Source organism: Meles meles, chromosome 2 (assembly GCF_922984935.1).
Source record: "Meles meles chromosome 2, mMelMel3.1 paternal haplotype, whole genome shotgun sequence".
In the NCBI taxonomy this organism is placed as follows: Eukaryota; Metazoa; Chordata; class Mammalia; order Carnivora; family Mustelidae; genus Meles; species Meles meles.
In genome coordinates this window covers 137,195,382-137,216,622 of record NC_060067.1, presented here as the reverse complement: position 1 = coordinate 137,216,622, position 21,241 = coordinate 137,195,382, and the positions used below count along the sequence as shown (strand labels likewise).

General features: G+C 42.7%; 1 protein-coding gene across 1 annotated transcript in view; it reads right to left on the bottom strand.

The window, feature by feature from the left end:
• Positions 1-11,983: 11,983 nt before the first annotated feature.
• Positions 11,984-21,241, bottom strand: part of CPE (carboxypeptidase E) — a 115,556-nt gene continuing 106,298 nt past the window's right edge. The window contains exons 7-9 of the mRNA XM_045998452.1: positions 17,757-17,856; positions 14,406-14,524; positions 11,984-12,784 (exon numbers count right to left, since the gene is read on the bottom strand). Of these exons, the coding sequence (XP_045854408.1) occupies positions 12,686-12,784; positions 14,406-14,524; positions 17,757-17,856 (318 nt within the window). The 3' untranslated portion in view covers positions 11,984-12,685. The remainder of the gene's footprint in view (positions 12,785-14,405; positions 14,525-17,756; positions 17,857-21,241) is intronic.

Sequence of the window (21,241 nt, the reverse complement as noted above, 5' to 3'; positions counted from 1 at the left end):
GAAAGGGATTAGAGTGAATGGCCCCCACCTATCTATGTTCCCTAGGGACGTGTTCTGCCTAACACGTCTGTAGTTAGATCATGTCTATTGATCTCACCAAAGTCTCTCTAACAGCTATAAAAACAATTTTGAAACATCCCAGTCCTTGCCGGGCTACCAAATCTATAACCCTTTTGCCCCTTTATTTCACACTCAATTTGTTTCTTGCACCCACCCTTCAGTCCAGTTACTGTTTGGAGCTCATAGGGTCTAAATGCTTGTTGGAGCAAAAGGACTCTGGTTCTCCAAAACCAGATTCCAACGAAAACAGTGCCAAACCAAACCGAGAAGGAATGAGGAAAGAGTATAGGAAAGTCCATTTTCCTTCCATCGTGCTCTCAGACAACCTCAACCCGAGTTCATCCTGCCCCATCGTAATTTCTTCTAGACCTTGGATATATAGCCAAAGCTCATTTTCCTGACAGATTCTGTGGTGCTTTCTTTCACACATACTATAACTCACTGGTAAAAGAAGCCAAAATAAACGAGAGGCAAACGTAAGAGGTAGGCTTTGTTGAGCACTTACAATGACCCAGGCACTGTGCTAAGCGGCTCTTCTGTGGTAAGTCTATAGGGAGGGAAAAGAAAAGAGTAAAAGGAACTCTTCTGAAGTGTGACTTCCAGTAAATGTGAAGCACCAAGTGCTGCTACCTACTAGCCCTGGAGATCCGCTCTCAGTTTGGGTTAACATTGGCATGCTGAAATATTTAGTCACTAGCTAAGCAGCATGCCCTGGTGTCGTTCTTGTACCCTAAATGATGGGTTTTTGTGGTTGTTGTTGTTTGTTTGTTTGTTTTTTCTGATAAATGAAGGTTTTTAAAGAGGAGAAGATGAAGGAAAAGGAGAAGGGGGAGGAGAAGAGGAAGAAGAAGAAGAGGAAGAAAGAAGAAGGAGGAGGAGGGAAGGAGGAAGAGGAAGAAGGAGAAGGAGAGGGAAGGGGGGAAAGGAGAGGGAAGGAGAGGGGAAGGAGAAGGAGAAAAAGGAGAAGACGAAGAAGGAGAAGGGGGAGAAGAGAAGAAAAAGAAGGGGAAGAGGCGGTGTGAGGGGGAGGAAGAAAAGGGGTAAAAGGGGGAGGAGGGGGAGTTAGAAAAGATATGCCAGACCAAGACAAAGTTTGACATTCAATAATTAAAAGAAGTTCCCATGAAGTGCAATTTTTAAAACCGAAATTTTGTGTGATCTGAATTCTACAAAGCGGGTTTATACCTGAGGAATATTTGTGGCTACATGACCACAAAGCAGCTTGACACCGAGTGTCTTTTTCTCACTTGGACACGGTTACGTACTTGCTTTTGTCTTAGCAAAATGACCTCCTGCAAGAAAAAAGTAATATGCCTTGTAAAACTCAGAAATACTTTTTTTTCCCCAGAAATTATGCACAATTTGCCCACAGTGGCATCTTGACAACTTTGCTATTACTGGGCACACACACATATAGTGATACAAACATCATCATAATTGCATACATGCCCATAGCACAGCAGCTTGCCGTACCAGCTCAGTGTTCTTCAACACTGTTCTGTAAGGAAGCAAGAAGACTATTTCAAAATGCCCTCTGAGCTGTGGAGAGAAGTTTAAAGACAACTTTTCTCAGCTCACTTTAACAAGTGAGCATTTTAGCCTGAAGTTCTTTTTTTTTTTCTTTTAAGATTTTATTTATTTATTTTACAGAGATCACAAGTAGGCAGAGAGGCAGGCAGAGAGAGAGGAGGAAGGGAAGCAGGCCCCCTGCTGAGCAGAGAGCCTGATGCGGGGCTTGATCCCAGGACCCTGGGATCATGACCTGAGCTGAAGGCAGAGGCTTTAACCCAGTGAGCCACCCAGGCACCCCTAGCCGAGGTTCTGAAAAATGAAAAAGAGACAGGTCTGTTGAATACAGAGAGTGTCTCTTCTCCCATGTCTCAGGTTCCAGGACAGAACCTGCTCAGAGTTCTGGTACCCCTCAACCACCCAGTGGGCGTGGCTGATGCTGAATGAGGTGCTGATGGCTCCTGGGCACAGCTGGCTATAGAGGTAGAGATTGGGATGGAGAGGAAGAGGATGAAGGGAGGGGGAGGCAGGGAGAGAGAGAGAGGATGAGACAGGTCCTATATCAGAAGGATGGGGAAGAGAGGATGAGAGGAGGGGGAAAGAGAGGGAGAGGATGATACAAGTCCTACATCAGAAAGATGGAGAGGGGGGCACCTAAGTGGCTCAGTTGGTTAAGCAACTGCCTTCCGCTCAGGTCATGATCCTGGAGTTCCGGGATCGAGTCCCAAATCAGGTTCTCAGCTCCATGGGGATTCTGCTTCTCCCTCTGACCTCCTCTGCTCTTGTGCTCTCTTTCACTTTCTCTCTCTCAAATAAATCAATAATTTTTTTTTAAAAGAAGGATGAAGAGGATGAGGGGAGGGGAGAGGGAGAGGATGAGACAGGTCCTGTATCAAAAGGCTATGGGTAGAGTCAGGCCATCCTTCCACACTTCAGATTTGAGCCCAGCTGCAGCCTCCCTGACAACCACCCCCACCCCCCAAACCCTCAACCTCGCTCCCTCTTGCCCTGGTTCCTGTGCCCCATTATCAGCACCAGTGCTGGCTGAGTCCTCTGGCTCAGGCTTCTGGGCATTCCTTAGCTTCACTCTGTGAGGGTGTGGTGGTGCAGGGAGTCAGTCTGGGGACTGGAGGACTTGTCTCACTCAGGGAGTCAACATTATCAACAGCTAGGGGTCATCATATTTTACGGCCAGATCTCGCTGTCCAGTTCAAAGCTATTTCTGAACCATGGCACATTTTAATCACAACCTAAAGATTCTCGTGTGCCTTCCATTTTGACCTTCCCTTATATGCTACAGGAAATGTCCTTGCCACAGACTTATGAGATCAGTAGGAAAAGAACTTTAATAAATATCTAAAAAGCAACCAGACTATCTTCCAGCTCAATATGGGGAGACTCGAGGTTCTCAGAGGTGCCCGCTCCCTGAGACTATCATTCAACAAGCTGTGGCTGCTGCTCAGAGACGAGCTGAGTCCAGGGCTCTGTCTTCTCTGCCACACTGTCCGCTCTCGAATTCATCCTTGCCAGTGTCCAGTGAGTCTGTTTGTGGCTTCTCATATATGTTGATAGTGAAGGAAGCAATGTAACTCTTCACGGAATTTCAGTGTCACCCAGGAGACCAGTTTCAGATAAGCCAGGACAGACTCCAAAATTAGGATCTAGGCTCCTGGAGTCAGGGCTGGGTTCGGGGGAGTTAGTTATATGGTGGTGGAGAAGGTCAAGGGCGGTTCTCTAGCTGGCAAACTGCCCTGGGCGGAGCTCAGGCTAAGGAAGGTCTTTTCAGAGGACAGCCCCTTCCAGAGGGAAGGCTGACAGGGGGAGGAAGAAGGCAGTCTAAGCAGTTTGCCCTCAGTGGCTTCCTGGATGAATGCAGGCATGAGCTTCAGAGGTCTAGAAAGGAGGGAGAGAGAGCAAAGAAGGAGGGATAGAGGAGGCAGAGGAGAAAGAAAGACAACAGGCAAAGGGAAATTATGAATGTCTGTGACAGAAAAATGTATCTGGGAGACAGGAAAACAGAAAAGTATGAGAAATGGGCACCATATTTTAGGCTGCAAAAACTCAAAAATGATAGTGGGTTTGAAGGTGAGTCATAAGTGGGAAAAAAAATTACTTTCTGCCCTACTATTTTTTGTTTGTTTCTTGAGCTACCATCCCAAAGGATCCACCCATAATGAGCACGCTATCCAAGCACCTAAGTTGGCCCCGTGCAGGGTCTGCGGATGGCTGGTTAGGTGGTTAGATGGTTAGCTGCCTCGGTTAGGCAGTTAGGGTACACCCCCCCCCAACCCCCACCGCACTCCAGGATAGCCCAGGGCTCTATTCTCACTTCCGCGTGGGTGAATAAGAGGAAGAGGAGATAACACGATCAAGATCGTGCGGGCAGGAGCCTGCACGCCTGTTCAGCTTGGCGAAGGACCCAACCAAGAATCCAGCATCTAATCCCTCTTTTCAGGTCTGCCTGTTAGCTCTGCAGATCTGTCCGCGCCTCCCACGGACTGACAAAGAGCGCGTGTGGCGGTCGGGACCTTGAGGTGTGCAGAAAGCGGGCGTTTTCTTACTTTAATTACACACATACTTGGCTTTGAAATACCTCTGTGTATTTAATGCGTAAGAAAATATATATTAAGGTTTAAAGCGAAGAATGCTGCACCGCCCACCGTTTTAATCTTCCCTCACCAGACCCCAAATCCCACAGCAGTGGTTCATGCAGCCAGAGAAGCCGTGGCAACAAATTTATGAAGCTCTGGTTAGACTCACTGCTGTTTTCTCACCATCTTGCTCTTCAAATGTAGGGTTTAAAATAAACACCGAGGAAAAGCTGCCGCGAAGTTTCTGGAGCAAAGGGGAGCTGTAGGCAAATGACTGTGGCCAGATGCTTTGAGACTATTTCATTGCAAGCGCAGGGAATGGAAGTGTGCCTGGTGGCATCAGGGCTGATTTTTTTAAGGAATTTCTAGAATAAATATTAGTGTAAATGTGGGTAAGAAGAAACAGAAGTTTTAGCCAGAGGGTTCACTGAAAAAATTTTAAGTCATGTAATCAGGACATTCAGAAGACTGTATTATTATAATATTCAAATTCATGAAATTTCTGGTTTACAGATTTTATACACGTGTTATGTTTTATCTTCTAATAATCAACTGTGCTGTTTTAGCAATTCATCAAATATCCTATTCATGTGTCAGTTTTCTTAAGTCTATGAACAGGTTTCCAACCAGATCAACTTCAAGACACAGAGCCAGTAAGTTAAATTTTGAGAAATTGTATAGAAAAAAAGTATGAGGCGTGCCTGGGGTTGAGCCTCCACCTTCTGCTCAAGTCATGATCTCAGGGTCCTAGGACCCAGCCCTGCGTGGGGCTCTCTGCTCAGTGGGGAGCCTGCTTCCCCCTCTCTTTCTGCCTGCCTCTCTGCCTACTTGTGATCTCTCTGTGTCAAATAAATAAATAAAATCTTTTTTTAAAAAAGTATGAGAAAAAGACTGTCTTTCTTCCTGTTTTGTAGCAACTGCTGTAGGTAATTGAGTAAGTGTTTATAAAAGTTTACAGAGTAAAGGGGCAGGGATAATGGTGTGGATGTCTTTCATGAGGTGTTTTCTTCCTGATACATTTCTAACAGTTTCAGGTTACTTGCTGTTGACAATGCTCTGGTTTTATTTTTAGGTTAATGTTGGAACATCTTACTTCAAGTGTATGCTGCCCACCTTCTCTCTGAGCATATGTTCATTCCTCGGACAAGTACCTGTAGACGGAAGTGCACATCCAATCACCCAGAACTTTTGGGCAGTCTCTTCAGCTTCCGTCACTCTCATCACCAGATGACACTTGGATGATAACATTCTGGAAACACTAAGTTTTCACAGAGCATGTTGGGCACTAACCTCACAAATCCTGAAGTATAAATTCATTAAAGTTTTATCTTTCTCATTGTGTCATCTGACCTTCATATTGCTGGTTAAACACAGCCATGAGCAGAAACAATACAAGTAATTCTTTAAATTATTTTTCAGTTAGTCAAACACATTAGAGTTGATACTAACATTATTACTAAAGAATACCCTTTTGCAAAGGGTGCAGCCAATTTTATGCCTCTTTATTTGTGCTCCCAACTGAATACCATCAGCAGATTTGGATGAACTGTGAGCGCCGAGACCGACCTTGATGTAACATAGCTATATTTTTATCTTATCTACCCCCCTATATTACATCATCACTCTTAAATTAACCAGGTTTCCACCTCATTTCCAAGCGCTGGTCCCACCTGTGGGTCTTCTACCTGGGTTTCTCCCATGGTCCCAGTTTCCAAGTAGCAAATCTCATAACTTAATCTTGCAACAATAGTAATAGTAATAAAAACAACCACTTTTTTTTTATTTTATTTATTTGACAGAGAGAAATCACAACTAGGCAGAGAGGCAGGCAGAGAGAGAGGAGGAAGCAGGCTCCCTGCGGAGCAGAGAGCCTGATGTGGGGCTCGATCCCAGGACCCTGGGATCATGACCCGAGCCGAAGGCAGAGGCTTTAACCCACTGAGCCACCCAGGTGCCCCTGCAACCACTTTTTTTTTTTAAGATTTGTTTATTCGAGTGAAAGAGAAAGAGAGAGACAGAGTAGGAGAAGGGGCAGAGGGAGAGAATCTATCAAGTAGGCTCCCACTGAGCACGGAGTCCAACATGGGGCTGTATCCCCCAACCCATGAGAACCTGACCTGAGCCGAAACCAAGGATTGGATCCTCCACTGACTGAGCCACCCAGGCGTTCCTAACCACACATTTTTGAATAATAATAAAGTGTTGTTGAGTACAAGTAATTGTATTTTTGACCACTTGCTACATGCCAGAAGTTTTCTAAGCGCTTTACATATATTAATTAATATGTGCACCACAGGCCCCTTCTTGCCAGGATTACAGACTGGAATATAGACTGGCCAGGAACCATGTCCGGGAGCAGAAGCCTCACTATCCACGGATAGCCTCCTTGAACCCAAGGGCCTGTGCCCCTTAATTTATTCCTTTATTAAAGCATTGTCTTCATCAATTTTCTGTCTGATTTCAGGAACCCTAATACTTCACTTTATACCCTCCCTCTCCATCTCACTGTAGTCCACCCTGACTACAACTTCAAGACGGACTGAACTTCTGCAACCAGAGCCTGCTCTGGTCAGCTTCTCGGGAATTCTCTGCCCCCATGGAGGAAGTGAGGGACAAGGAGGCAGCTGTCATGCCACATCCTCTCTTCACCTGTCCTGTTCTGCTGTAGGTTACTGGACATGCTGTGTGTCTCTTTGCAGCATTAATTTGTGGTCAAGCATAATATCTGTGCCAAACATCACCAGGTCCACTGGGAATCAGATCACACTAACTGGATTCAAGTAATTCCACCTAGCAAGAAGCTATAAAACAGGAGCTAGTTGTATTTAGTAGCAGAATGTTTTAAAATTATCTTTAAAGGGTAGGTAATAAACCTGCCCAGAAACCGCAGGTATAGCGATCAGCGTATGTGAAGTAGTCAAAGGAATTTAAAACAAAGGTATGTTTAATCAAGTATATAGCCCTTTTTGGATCATGTTAAAGAAGTGAGGTGAGGTAAAAACAGACTTGAGGTCAGGCAGACATGAGTTTTAATCCTGGTCTACCACTTACTCTTAGCTGTGTGAGGTATGGAATTTAACTTAAATTCTGAATCTGGTTCTTCATCTGTTAGGTAGGAATGCTGCAACACTTCCTGTCTTACAGCTTCATGGTGGGGTTTCAAAATACTGCATTTCATTCAAATGCCCAGCACAAGGCGTGGCACAAGATATATGCTTGATAATGGTGGTGACTATCATGGTAATGGCCAAGGCCATAGACCATGGGGATGTGTTATTAACAATCTCTGGTCAAGATCACAGAATGAGCATTTAGTAATTGCTGAAAGAATCTTCAAAGGAAAAGAATGGATAAAGGAAAAGGAGGGAAAAGGAAAAAAAGAGAGTGAAGACAGGTTAAAAATTAGAAGAAGTAGAAGAAAATACAGCAACCTACAAAATTAACCTTATAGGCCCTGGCATCATGAAAATTATCAATAAGGTGATTTTTCTTTTCTGAACCACTACAGGCCGTAGTCACTGATGACTCTTAACCCAGAAGCCACATCTTTGCCGTTTTTTTTTTAATTTTTTATTTTTTTATTAACATATAATGTATTATTAGCCCCAGGGGTACAGATCTGTGACTCACCAGGTTTACACATTTCACAGCACTCACCATAGTACGTACCTTCCCCAATGTCCATAACCCCACCACACTCTCCCTACCACCTCCCCCCTGGCAACCCTCAGTTTGTTTTGTGAGATTGAGTCTCTTATGGTTTGTCTCCCTCCCGATCCCATCTTGTTTCATTTATTCCTTTCCTACCCCCCAACACCCCCACATTGCCTCTCAACTTCCTCATATCAGGGAGATCATATGATAATTGTCTTTCTCTGATTGACTTATTTCACTAAGCATAATATCCTCTAGATCCATCCAGGTCATCACAAATGGCAAGATTTCATTTCTGATTCTCAGGGAATTTTGCAATGACTTGAATAAATCATATAAGACTAAAGTTATGTACTATGCTAGAAACACAGGTTATGATTGAATTGATTCACTGGCTGACTGTCTAGTAGAAAGAAAGGGTACAGAATTAGAACATTAATAAGTACCTAGAATGATGCTTTTCTTTGTTCATTTATTTGTTTTTAAAGATTTTATTTATTTGACAGACAGAGATCACAAGTAGGCAGAGAGGCAGGCAGAAAGAGAGGAGGAAACAGGCTCCCTGCTGAGCAGAGAGCCCGATGCGGGGTTCGATCCCAGGAGTCTGGGATCATGACCCGAGCCGAAGGCAGAGGCTTTAACCCACTGAGCCACCCAGGCACCCCTGTTTGTTTGTTTTTTTAAGATTTTATTTATTTATTTTATAGAGAGAGACACAGTGAGAGAGGGAGCACAGGCAGGGGGAGTGGGAGAGGGAGAAGCAGGCTTCCCACTGAGGAGGGAGCCCAATGAAGGACTCGATCCCAGGGCCCTGGAATCATGACCTGAACCGAAGGCTGGTACTTAACGACTGAGCCACCCAGGTGCCCTCCTAGAATGTTTACCTAAGAACAGCAAAACCAGGATAGAGTATATTTATAAGTGAGTACATTCCATCTTGACATTTCTGAGGCAGAACCTCCAAATGCTGTCCAGTTCTATCCAGAGAAGAATTCCTCATGAGAATTTTGAGAAGAGAAGTTGAGTCATATGTTGGAACAAATGATGATTTTTTAGCCTCCCACAACACCAAATCATGGAAAGATTTCAGAGGTTGTGCAAATAAAATATGAAGATCAAAGTTCATGTTTCCCTTCCTACAAGAAATGTTTATCTTTGTTTATGCAAAGAATTGAAAACCAAAATGTGAGTGAAGATTAGCTTCCATAATAATGTGTCTGATTTTTCATTGTCGATGGTGGGGGGGGAGCAAAGTTTAAAATGTGTTCATTATTTCATAAAAATCAACTCCCCAGTCCCTTCCCTTTCTGATTTTTGTTACCTACAACAATTTAGCCCTGTTGTTCAGAACACAAACCTGTTTAATTCTCAACCTTCAGATCCTCCACATTCATGCCTGTTCTAACATTTACTTTCAAACCAAATCAAAAACTTTAATGCAGAATTTTCATTTATGCCAAATCTATATGAGGCAACAATGTGATATGAAACCTCCAAAAAATGTCAGTCCATCTTAGATTGTATTAAGAGAAGTTCGATAGTCAAAATGAGAGAGGGACTGGTCCCACTTGACCTTTGGGGGAAAAAAACACCTAATGTATTAAAGTATTATACTTTTTTGAAGATTTAAGGGATTCAACATATAATCCCCATTTCTTCCATTCCTGAGCTCAGGACCCCTTGAAAAGTAAAACATGGGAGACCAACAGACAGAGGTTAAACAGTCAGCTTTATCATTGATAAACTAATTGGAGAAAGTGATGTTAGATCTGTGGAACAAAGAGTCTGTTAATATTCTAGGCCCACAAGCCCTTCCTCTGTCCCCGCACACACACCCGAAGTCTGTACACTCGGTACCCAGGGAGAGTCTGGAGCTGCTTCTTTCTAGGGTAGGGAAGAAAGTGAAAGCAAGCTTACAGTCATTTGATGGATTTGTCCCACCCAATTAGATGAGTTCACCTGTCATCACCTAACAATTAAGTGACTGACTTCTCTGCAGGAAGGAGTAAGTGAGAAGTAGGACTAGAGGCCAGGAGTTTTGTTCCGGTGGAGGTCTTTGAGCTCCGGAAACACCCACCAGGAGGACTTTCCCGCCCAACAGCACTCCATTCTAGACCCTTCATTTGATAAATTAGAGCATGTTGAGAGCAGGACCAGGAAAGCAGGGACCTTTGAAACTCCACATCATGACAAATGGCTGCAAAGGCAAGACTACATAGAGTTAAGCCCTGCTTTCCCACAGTTGCATGCAAAGCCAACTTGGTGTGTGTAGTCTTCTGGCAGAGGCAGATATTCTACTTGCTCCCCCATATTTCCTGCATCCTGTTCAGTTAGGCAAACCCACGTGACTAGCTTCAGCCAACAGATTGTGAGAAGAGCGGACATGTGTCACTCGCAGGCTAAGTCAATAAAAGGTCCATTCTGGATTCTTCACTCTCTCCTTTGGTCTGCTGCAATGACCAGGGAGCTCCCACATTCCAAATGATGCACCTCCATCCACCCACATCCTGAATGAAGAATAGAGGAGTTCAAGAGCACCATGTTATGGCCTTGCAGAATGAGAACAGGAAGCACTTTCCAGAGTCCAGAATCAATTCTGGAACCAGGACCACTGCCTTGCAGAATGAGAACAGGAAGCACTTTCCAGAGTCCAGAATCAATTCTGGAACCAGGACCATTCTCCATGCCCAGAAGAGGAGGCCTATAGAATAGCCACTTGGCAAGATTCCAGAATTGCTGCAGACCAGCGAATACTGTGCATCTCTCGTGCCTCACCGTTCCAAGGAGGAGTGTTTACTGCATATTGACCTTATCCTATTTTATGTTGGGTGAGAAAGATGCCTATAAGCTGTCTTTTTGGCTTGTAGATTTGGAGAGCAAGAGGGGCCACATGCTGATCTAATAGAGAGGCCATTGTGATATCCCTCAAAAATCCCAGACTTGGAGGCTCCAAGCTTTGATTTAAGCTACCTCACTCGCGGAGACATCAAGTGAATTCTATATTTGGAAAAAAGGAAGCAAACCCATGTTGGCAACCAGAAAGGAGAACTATAGTAGTGACAGTGCTGCCCACCAAAGATGGTGATTCAACAAGCTACGTGGGGCGCCTGGGTGGCTCAGTGGGTTAAGCCACTGCCTTCGGCTCAGGTCCATGGTCCCAGGGTCCCAGGATAGAGCCCTGCATCAGGCTCTCTGCTCCGCAGGGAGCCTGCTTCCTCCTCTCTCTCTGCCTGCCTCTCTGCCTGCTTGTGATCTCTCTGTCAAATAAATAAAATATTAAAAAAAAAAAAACAAAAAAAAACAAGCTACGTGACTAGCTCTGGGCAATGAGCCATGGGCAGAAGTGACTTCAGGTATGTTGTACAGATATCTGAATCAAAAATCGACTTTTATTTTGCTTAAGGCATTATATATTTGGAGGTTTGGTATTATAACAGTTAACATTACATCAACAAAAACCTACCTGGATAGTAATCAACCACACCATCACACCACCACCACCATGGCCACCAATAACACACACACACACACACCCCTACACTGCATTGCCCACACCTGCTCCTATTTTAGGGGTGGGCTTACATGCATCAAGAGGCTATGTCTGAGTCCCCTCAGCCAGTCCATTTAAGTTTCTCGGTCATTCTCTTTTTCTGAACAGCCTATTCTTTCCTGCCATCTTACTCATCATGATAGATAGTTACATACTCATTTCTGTGTACATTTATTTAAAATCTATGTCCGTAAGATCCATGGAGTCAGAAACTTTTGTCCACCAATAACACACACAGCAAACAGCAGCCACTGGATAAATTTTAAAATGGCAAAGACAGGGGTGCCTGGCTTGTTCAGTCAGTTAAGTGGCTAACTTTAGCTCACATTGTGATCTCATGGTCTGGGACTCAAGCCCTATGTCGGGCTCCCTGCTCCACTAGGAGTTTGCTTCTCGCTCTCCCTTTCCCCTGCTGCTCCCCCAGCTCATGCATGTGTTCACTCTCCTGCCTCTCTCTCTCAAATAAATATATACCATCTTATTTAATGAATTAATTTTAAAACGGCAAGGATTAGCAAGTAAGAGGCCATTATAGGAAAAAGACTTTTCATCCCAAGACCACAACTCTAGACTAAAAATCATAGAGAACTAAAATAAAATAAAATAAAGACTGTGGGGATATTTTTTTTTTACCTTTATTCATTCAGAATGCAATTCTAGACCAATCAACAACCCTTAAGCTTTTAAGTAGCGTTAACAGGCTGAATAATACAACAGGATAGCCCCCATATGTACAAGCAAGAAGTCGATTTCCATTCTCATCATAAGACCTCTTCCTAAACATTTGCATTTCCTTCCCATCCAAACAATGCATTAACATGATCATGTTTATATAGCTAGTCAGCACGAGACAAATGACAGTTTATACTGAACTATTGAAATCGTGCGGTATAGTGCCCACCACTCCATGCTGTAGCCCTTGACCTTTTCAGCGGCATTCACTATGTGGCATCGTCACCAATGACATTAAAAGCACTTCATTAATTTTGAAAAGCTAGAGTTACTCAAAAAGTCTCCGTGTCGTAAATAACACGTGGAATACTGCATTTAAGTCTAAAATAGCAAGATCGCTTACACATTTGCTACAGTCCTCCTTGTAATATATGTAGGAAAATGAATGCTATATGAGAAGAAACAGATCAAGTTCTTATATTTTCACCTAAAAGTCTAGTTATTTAGTTTAAGTAGTGTCTACTAATATTGAAATGATTACAAAATAAATCAGTGTTAAATACTGCACAAAATCTAAAAGAAAATGGTCACGTTACGTCATACTATGTTGTATAGATAATGATTAAAAGCAGCTAGTTAGACGCTTCTTTTAAAAATTTAAAGTTTCTGACATCATTTTCCACCATTCCATCAATTCTTCCTTTTCCTCTTCTTTCCTTTCAGAAAATGACTCCAGTTCAAAATCAACCTAAAGGAAGAAATCAAGAATATAGTATTACCAAACTGCATGTGTATTTTTAAAAGCTGAAATTTTAAAAATGAGCACAGTTCTAGAGCTTATAGAATAAGCTCAGTATAGCCACCTGAATTAAAGTATATCCCACAAATCTCTTGTGATAAACAAAATACTTTCAAAAGGAGAAAAAAAAAAAACAATCAAAAGCCATTATGTTTAAAATGTACTTTGATCTCACAGTCTTGTAGGATTATTTAAAAGCAGATTATCTAAAAGCCGCTTATTTAAATGCAATCTTTCCCCTCAATAAGAAGATGTAATTTATAATTAATTTTTTCCCTTTGAGTATTCACTGAATGTCCAAAAACCCTGCATTTTCTCCTAAGAACTGGGGAAAGATGGCAGAATGTAGTTCAGTGTCCTGGTGTCCCAAACCACAGGTACTGCTTTCCAGAATCTTGAATTTGCTAGGAAAACTGACAGAGATATATATATTTCCAAACCACCAGAGAGGCCAGTGGCCCAGGAACTCAACTCTCTGTGCAAACTGGAAGTTTTCAGCAGGTCTATGGAAATCCATGGACTTCAGCATAAAAGACTATTCAAAACCTGTACTTCCCAACCTCAATCCTCCTCAGTCCCTCTAGATACCCCTGCTTTCATTGCAAACAGAAGTAAGGTTCCTTGATCTGGCCACTAAGCCCCTGGTTAGTTAGGAATATAACACTCACTATCTTCTTCAAGTAACATTGGCCAGAAAGGCTAAGATCCACATAACTGAACATTTAACAACCTGTTTCTGGGGCTACTTTTTCCTAGGTTTCACTTGCCCAAAATTACCTCTTGATTTTAATACATATACAGCATAATGTACATAGACACGCAATGAAAACCAAACCAGGTAACAACTAAGATATTCTATTTGTGAAGTCAAGTACTTATAAGTCCAAACTTTGGCTGTATGCACAAAAATGCAATAAACTCCTCTTAGGTAAAGCTTTTGATTGGAAATTCTGCCAGCCATTCCCTGGTTGCAAAAATGTAATGCAAAGATTGCAGAATGCCCTAGAACCCTGCCAAGAGGAGTTCTGGTCTCATCACCATCACCTTCCCAGCAAAATAAGTGACACCGACTTAAATAGGATGTACTTTTTGATAGCTTTTAGCAGAGGGTCTCTCTTGTAATACGTACTTAATACATATTTGGTTAATGCCTAAGATCACCTGACAGACACAATTATTTTTTCCAAATGCTCACTGAGTATTGTACTGGTTTCTAGAAATAAAAAGATAAATGGAATGGGATTTTCTAAATTTCTAAAATGAGATTTTAGATTGACATCAATGCAGCAAATAAAAGTTTGATTTTGTTAAGTTACATTTGATTTTCTTGTGGATGTCTTCAAAAAAACTGAGAAACGATAAGGGAGCTTTGCACTAAGTAGCATAAAATCAAGCAAGAAGCCCTTGGTCAAGTCACCTGCCTTTGCTTGGCCATGGTTTTCTCATCTGTTAAATGGAGGTAATAGTGGTACCTACTCACAGGGTCATTATGAAGACTAAACATACGTCATTTGAATATGTGTGACACACACGGAGAGCTCAATAAATCTTAGCCATTACAATTTCTTACCCCAACAGCAGGGCTATAAGGAACTGCTACTTTCTTTGTTATTGCCAGATACCCCGGAGCAGAGGCTGTGAGTTTATAGTTCCCAGGTACAAGCAATCTCCAGTAATCACCATCCTTCGCTGTAGGGAAACAAAATATCCACTCACATAATTATGCCATTTTAGGAATACCCACTATACCTCAGTTCAACTTCTCTGATTCCCTGTTTTTAAAATACATGTTTACGGAATTTGATAAAATGCCATTGAAATGAATGTTATGCTCTCTTAGAGAAATATGTACTTTTTTTTTTTTAAGATTTTTTACTTATTCATTTGAAAGAGACAGAGCAAGCAAGAGAACAAGCAGGGGTAAGGGCCGGAGGGAGAAGCAGACTCCCCACTGAGCAGGGCGCCCCATGTGGGGATCATGACCTGAGCTGAAGGTAGATGCTTAATTGACTGAGTTATCCAGGTGCCCCTAGAGGAAGTAATTTCTTTTTTTTTTTTTTTTATTTACTTGACAGACAGAGATCTCAAGTAGGCAGAGAGGCAGGCAGAGACAGAGGGAGGAAGCAGGCTCCCTGCTGAGCAGAGAGCCCGATGCGGGGCTCGATCCCAGGACCCCGGGATCACGACCTGAGCCGAAGGCAGAGGCTTTAACCCACTGAGCCACCCAGGTTCCCCGAGGAAGTAATTTCTAATGGCAATTTTACAGATATTAATGTCAAATTTTCAATAAATCTTCGAAGACAATGGATCTGCATAATCATGTCAGGAGTGACACAGTTAAAAAGATAAATAAAGCCCCCAATCCTGGAGTCAGAGCATCTGGTGCTGTGTTTCGAGTCTGGCCAAGTATCTTGCCGTGAACTCCTGATGGACTGAAGCTAATCAGTGTGTCACAAAGTGTGACCCAAGACAACCTCATCCGAAACCAGGCACTTGCTAGAAATCTCTATTTCTGAAGATTCAGAATATGTTGATCTGGAGTGCTGGTGTGGAGGGACTGCATTTTCAACAAGTTCTCTGGAGAATTCTTAAGCAAAGGCAGGGGTCATACTCTTTCTCACCCCACATGTCCACAGCTCCCTCCTCATCTCATTAGGATCCCTGGCCACTCCTACATCATCAGTCTCACGCATGTGCCTTCAACTCATCACCTGCTTTTCCCTCTTGGTTATACATGCCTGACAAGCCACCAGCCCTGGCTTATTTCCAGAGCTCCACCTGCCCCCATGGAGCTGGAGGAAACACACCGCCATGCTCCTCGGTCTCTGACACATATATACTGACCTAACTGAGGGCATAGAACCGCCTTGTCTTCCTTCTAGTCCCTTCCTCCCTGGTCCTTCCACACTCTCATCTTCCTAGACCAGTGAACATCAATCACCTAGGAAACTGGTACAGTGCAAATTCTAATTCACTAGCTCTGGGGTGAGGCCTGAGATTCTGCATTCCTAACCAGCTCCAAGGCTGTGCTGAATTCAGGGGCCGGTCAGGGCCACACTTTGAGTAGCAAGGCCTTAGCAGACATTTCACACTTTCTTCTTCTTCCTAACACCCCTGACATATCCTCTTCATCCTCACTCTCAGTTGATGCTTTCCATCTTATTTCACTGTGAAAATAAAACCAGAAAAAAGAAAAGCCCCTGTGACCATCTCTTCCAATCTTCCTCTGACTCCCACATCTCCTTTCAGCTGGGGCGTCACTGATCGCCGTTGCTTTACAGTAAAATGTCTGAAGAGATCTGTCAGTACTCTCTATTTCTAACGTCTCTCCTGTTCTCTCTTAGACCCTCCAAGGAGGCTCCCACTGTCCCACGGAAATGGATTCTGCCGGGATCTTCCATGCTGGTTCATTCACAAGGTTCATCTTACTTGGCACTCCCAAGTGCCAAGAACTCCCTCCTTCTTTTTTTTTTTTTTTTTTAAAGATTTTATTTATTTATTTGTCAGAGAGAGAGAGAGAACACAGGCAGACAGAGTGGCAGGCAGAGGAAGAGGGAGAAGCAGGCTCCCTGCCCAGCAAGGAACCCGATGTGGGACTCCATCCCAGGACACCAGAATCATGACCTGAGCTGAAGGCAGCCGCTTAACCAACTGAGCCACCCAGGCGTCCCAAACTCCCTCCTTCTTAAAACCCTTCTGGGTTTCCAGGACAACTCATTTTGTTCTTTCACTACCTCGGCCTCCATTCCCCCTTCTTACCCTGCCCTCAAAAAGATGAAGCGTCTCCTCTGACTTCATTCCTTCCTCCCTATGTGTATTTCCCATGTTAGAGTTCCGTAAAATGTCTGAGTCATGGAATGCAGAGAAAATCGTATCTCTCTGGCACTCAAGTGAACAGACAGAAGAGGCTCCCCGTGGCCAGAGAGGACCGAGGCCTGGGTGCCTTCTCCAAGCTCCCCCGAGGGCTAAGGAGGCAATGTCTTGGCAAAATTCTGGTATACTGGTTGGCAAGATGTGCTGGCACTGAGGGGGGTGTTGATAAATATTTGTTGAGTAGATAAATAAATGGAGCTCTAGGTGGGCAAATGTTAAAAAAAAGGATTTTTTTAAATACCCAAGTCACAAATGAGGAGGTTAAGAAAGAGGTAATGGTATAGAGTGATTTGGGAAATAAGGTAAATGCTCATTAATTATAAGGTATAGAAATATGCCAATAGTTCCTCCCTAAAAACATATTGTTGTTGTTGAAAAGGCCCCAACAAATGACAGTTAAACTAAAACGAGTGGCATAAATGTTGATTAACAGGGGTAGGCAGGTTTGCCAGGAAAATATATCCTCGTCCCCAAACAGGGAAAACGGAAATGGGGCATTGAACTCAGAAACAACTAATATCCACCTCCATGCTGTTAACACCTTGTTTAACCCTGAGTAAGTCTGGATTTTTGGTACAGATTAAATGAAGAAATAGGTGAGAAATCCTAGACACCTGATACACTGGCATGGTTCTTTCCTATCCTTCCCACTCTCTCCCGAGGTCCTCCAATTAACAGGCTGTCAGCACTTCAGAGTCATCAGAAAGACGCTAATACTTCAGCTCCAACAAGTTCATTCGCCTTTGCCTCAAGAGCTACACAGACTCTCCAGTGGAGGCTTCCCCCAGGCAGCTCCAGGCCGAGAGAGCGAGGAAAGAGCGCCACCTGCTGCGCGCCAAGTTCTAAGCCAGCAACCGTCCTCGTAACTGCCTGACGCGCTCCCACAAAGAAAATGTACTTATCAAAGCCGGCAGAGGGGGAGGTAAAGAGACAGAAGTCATTCGATTGTTTTGCTTAGAACAGCGTAAGAACTGTAACTAGGATGACAAGTAATCACGCTCTGTGTGTGTTACCCTGGAGCCTCCAGATCATGGCAGAGAACACCCACCGGATGTAACATCATGGTCAATTCCTTCCACGGAGATAGTGGCGTTGGCAATCGGGTTCCCTTGAAGGTCTCGGACAAAGCCTTTAACTCCTCGGTGTATCTGTGAAGGTCAAGAACAAGCAAAAAAATCAAATTCGAAATGCTCTAAGAACACGTTTCGTGCCAAGAATCTTCTTTTCGAGCAAAAGACTGTAGATCCTCAGTGTTTAAGGATCAAAATATGCTCAAAAGACTACTCAATTTTTTTTGAACATCCTCTACACTGTTCTTTCTCAAGTGGACAAATGAGAAGTAATCCCCTGAAAACTGACATCTTGTTCTGTGTCAGATAAAGACAATGTGTGAAGACACAGAACTTTATCTGTGTCAGATAAAGACAATGACAGACATTTATCTGTCATATCTGTAAAGCAGTTCTGGTCATTAGCGGATTTCATGACTTTCTTCCTCTTACACTGGGTCACCTGTGTATAGGGGGTATGGCCCCCACCAGCTAGCAAGAATTACATTACAGCCTTTTTAGCACTTGTTCATGTTGAGTAAAAAGATAAATTGTGACTACTCTTGTAGTGAACCCATTAACAATATTCTTTTGGCTGAAAATAAGTGACCTGAAAGATCTGTGAACTTCAAACCTGAAGACCGGATTTAGAAAGGAAACGGAAAAATAACGCCCCTCCATTAAGCCACAGTCGACAACTACGGTGCAAACTATGAAAGCAGATTTTTCCTTCATTTTTAAACAGAATTCAATTAAGTCAATATGTTTCAAGTAACAGAGAGTCACTTCAGGTCCCTGAGAAAGTGCTGCTTCTGGAAACACCAAAGGGTGATACACTAAGCTTAATTAATTAACAGAAGTTGCCCAGATTCCCAAAGGCTCAGCTCGCTCCTCACTCCATCTAGCCCTAGAAAGTGAATTTGCTTTTGCTACTGAGGACACTGGAATATTTCCCACAGAAGGTAGAGTAAGTCTCAGGCCTGCCTTTGTCATCAGAGAATAAATCTGGCAGCAGTACAATGTTTTATCAAACAGATGTCCTGGATTATCAATCAGCAAATCTTTTTGCATTTGCTATTAGTTTTTAAAATGCAGAATCTCGGGGCGCCTGGGTGGCTCAGTGGATTAAGCCGCTGCCTTCGGCTCAGGTCATGATCTCAGGGTCCTGGGATCGAGCCCCGCATCGGGCTCTCTGCTCCACAGGGAGCCTGCTTCCTCCTCTCTCTCTGCCTGCCTCTCTGCCTACTTGTGATCTCTCTCTGTCATATAAATAAATAAAATCTTTAAAAAATAATAATAAAATAAAATAAAATGCAGAATCTCTATAACTCTACAAAAATAACATGTACTTCCTCTAAAGGCAATTTGGGGGACAGAAAATTTTTAGAGAAAAGGAAGAGAGATACACATAGAGCAGAAAATCAGAGAAAAAAATACAAACTTTAAATTTCTTAATATGAGGGCTCTTCAAAGAAATTTAGAAAGCTTGTAAACAAGCCATTATTTACCCACATGCACTTTATGCTCATTGAGGCACCATAATCTTGATATTATCAATATTATAAACCTTAGAGAGATGAAAGTTTTAAATTTCCTTACCATTCAAAAATAAGTCAAACAATCACTTCAAAAACATATATAGTTCGCCTGCATTGGGCAAAAACACACCCAGTTAATATTCATGACTTTACTTTTTTCCTGCCTCTTCAACCCATGACTTAGAGTATGCCATTTAAGAAATAGTGAAATAAGTAGATATCTATCTCTGATATGACAATTTTGGAGGAAATTTCTCTGAAAAATTCCACAATAGTAATAAATCTCAGTGAAAGTGTTACAGACTCTCACAACTCCACATGAATGCAGATCAGAAAATGCTGTCATTTTATGGCTTTTGCAAAGGAAATCACAGAAGTTCAAATTTCACTGATGCCTGAAGAAACTATTTACTACACTTGTCCCTCCGATAATTCTCTCTCCTCAGATTCCAGGACATCAATCAACCAAGCCTGGAAAAAAAAAAAAAAAATCTAGAGATTCTCCATTGTTACTAAAACTGTTCATATCAGTAACCTTTAAGCCCTCCCCCAAAGAGCTTGCTGAAATGGAGACTCTGTGGTCCTACCATGCAACAGTGGGGTTCACTGATGGTACAGGAAACTCATTTTAACAAGAACCTAGGTGATTCTGATGCCAGTGCCCACGAACCATTCTTTGGGAATTTCTTTGGGAATTTTGAGAACTAGACCGTTGCAAAGCTATTGAGTGAGAGACTCTCCACCACAGCAAACTATTTATCCTAATCAACTTTGCAATTCCAGTTTCTGCAAACATCCCTTTAAAGCCCTGCAAGAGATTTCTTTTCAACCAATTCAGAATTAGGCCTCCTAATCACCTATTTTCCATGAATTCTAAACTAGTCCACACTTAGACTTTAGGTCCAGGTGTTCAGTTACTAGGCCCCCCTGTACTCTGTCCCATCGTCAATAAAATAATTTCAACACAGAACTCCTGGCAGTCTTCACTGACCTGTCATCAGCCATTGATACCCTAAACTCAGTGTTCTATGAAGCAAGCTGGAGGAGCCCATTATAAATATCACTCTCACCGCCTCTCCACAGCTCGTACCAGAACACTGAGGTTCTATCACGGTGGATCCTATGGGTCTGTGGACACATCAAATTCTGATTCCAAGTGGCAAAAAACAGGATGGTATGACCTGTTCCCTCTTCTTTCCAGCTTATTTCTATATAAATTGATGAGCTGATAGATGCGTACTTAACCACCATAAATATAACACATATTCTCTTTCCTGATGGTACATATTTGTGGGTTTTGTTCTGTCTGGAGTTTTTTTCTTAAGAACTAAGGCTCAAGCAGCAGCTGAACCTGTTGTTTTAACTGATGAGCAGGACCAGGTTATGGACCCAGAGTGCTGTCATGGCTCTTTGTAACTGACCTTTATTTGAGCATTTATCATTCTCTCATGTGATTCGGTTCTGACGTTTCTGAACTCACTGATATGAAGACTTCTATCCCCAGTGCTTCACAGCGTGCCTGAGACACTAGAGTAGCTGAATAAATTTTTGTGGAAAGAACTATGTAAATAGAATGAAAAGCACTGCGTTAAGTAAGCATTATTTGACATCTAAGTGGAGGACACACCAAATAGCCCCGTCTTACCCCCTTTACCCCAAAAATATAATTACAGCTCTCCTCGAAGGAGAAACTATTCAAGGGTTCTTATCAAGGTTGTTCTAGGGTCAACATGGCTAATTATCCTTAGCTTTTGTTGTTGAAAATGCCTTTTTTATATTAACATGCAGAGATTTCCACTGATTGAAAACATCCTGTGTCATGAGTAAGTTTTAATCTTTGTAATTCGCGCATCTATTCCATGAGAATCACATTTAGTAAGGTATTCTATGGATATCTGACACATGTAAAAGAACACTTAAGCTGATTTTACATCTTTTTTTTTTTT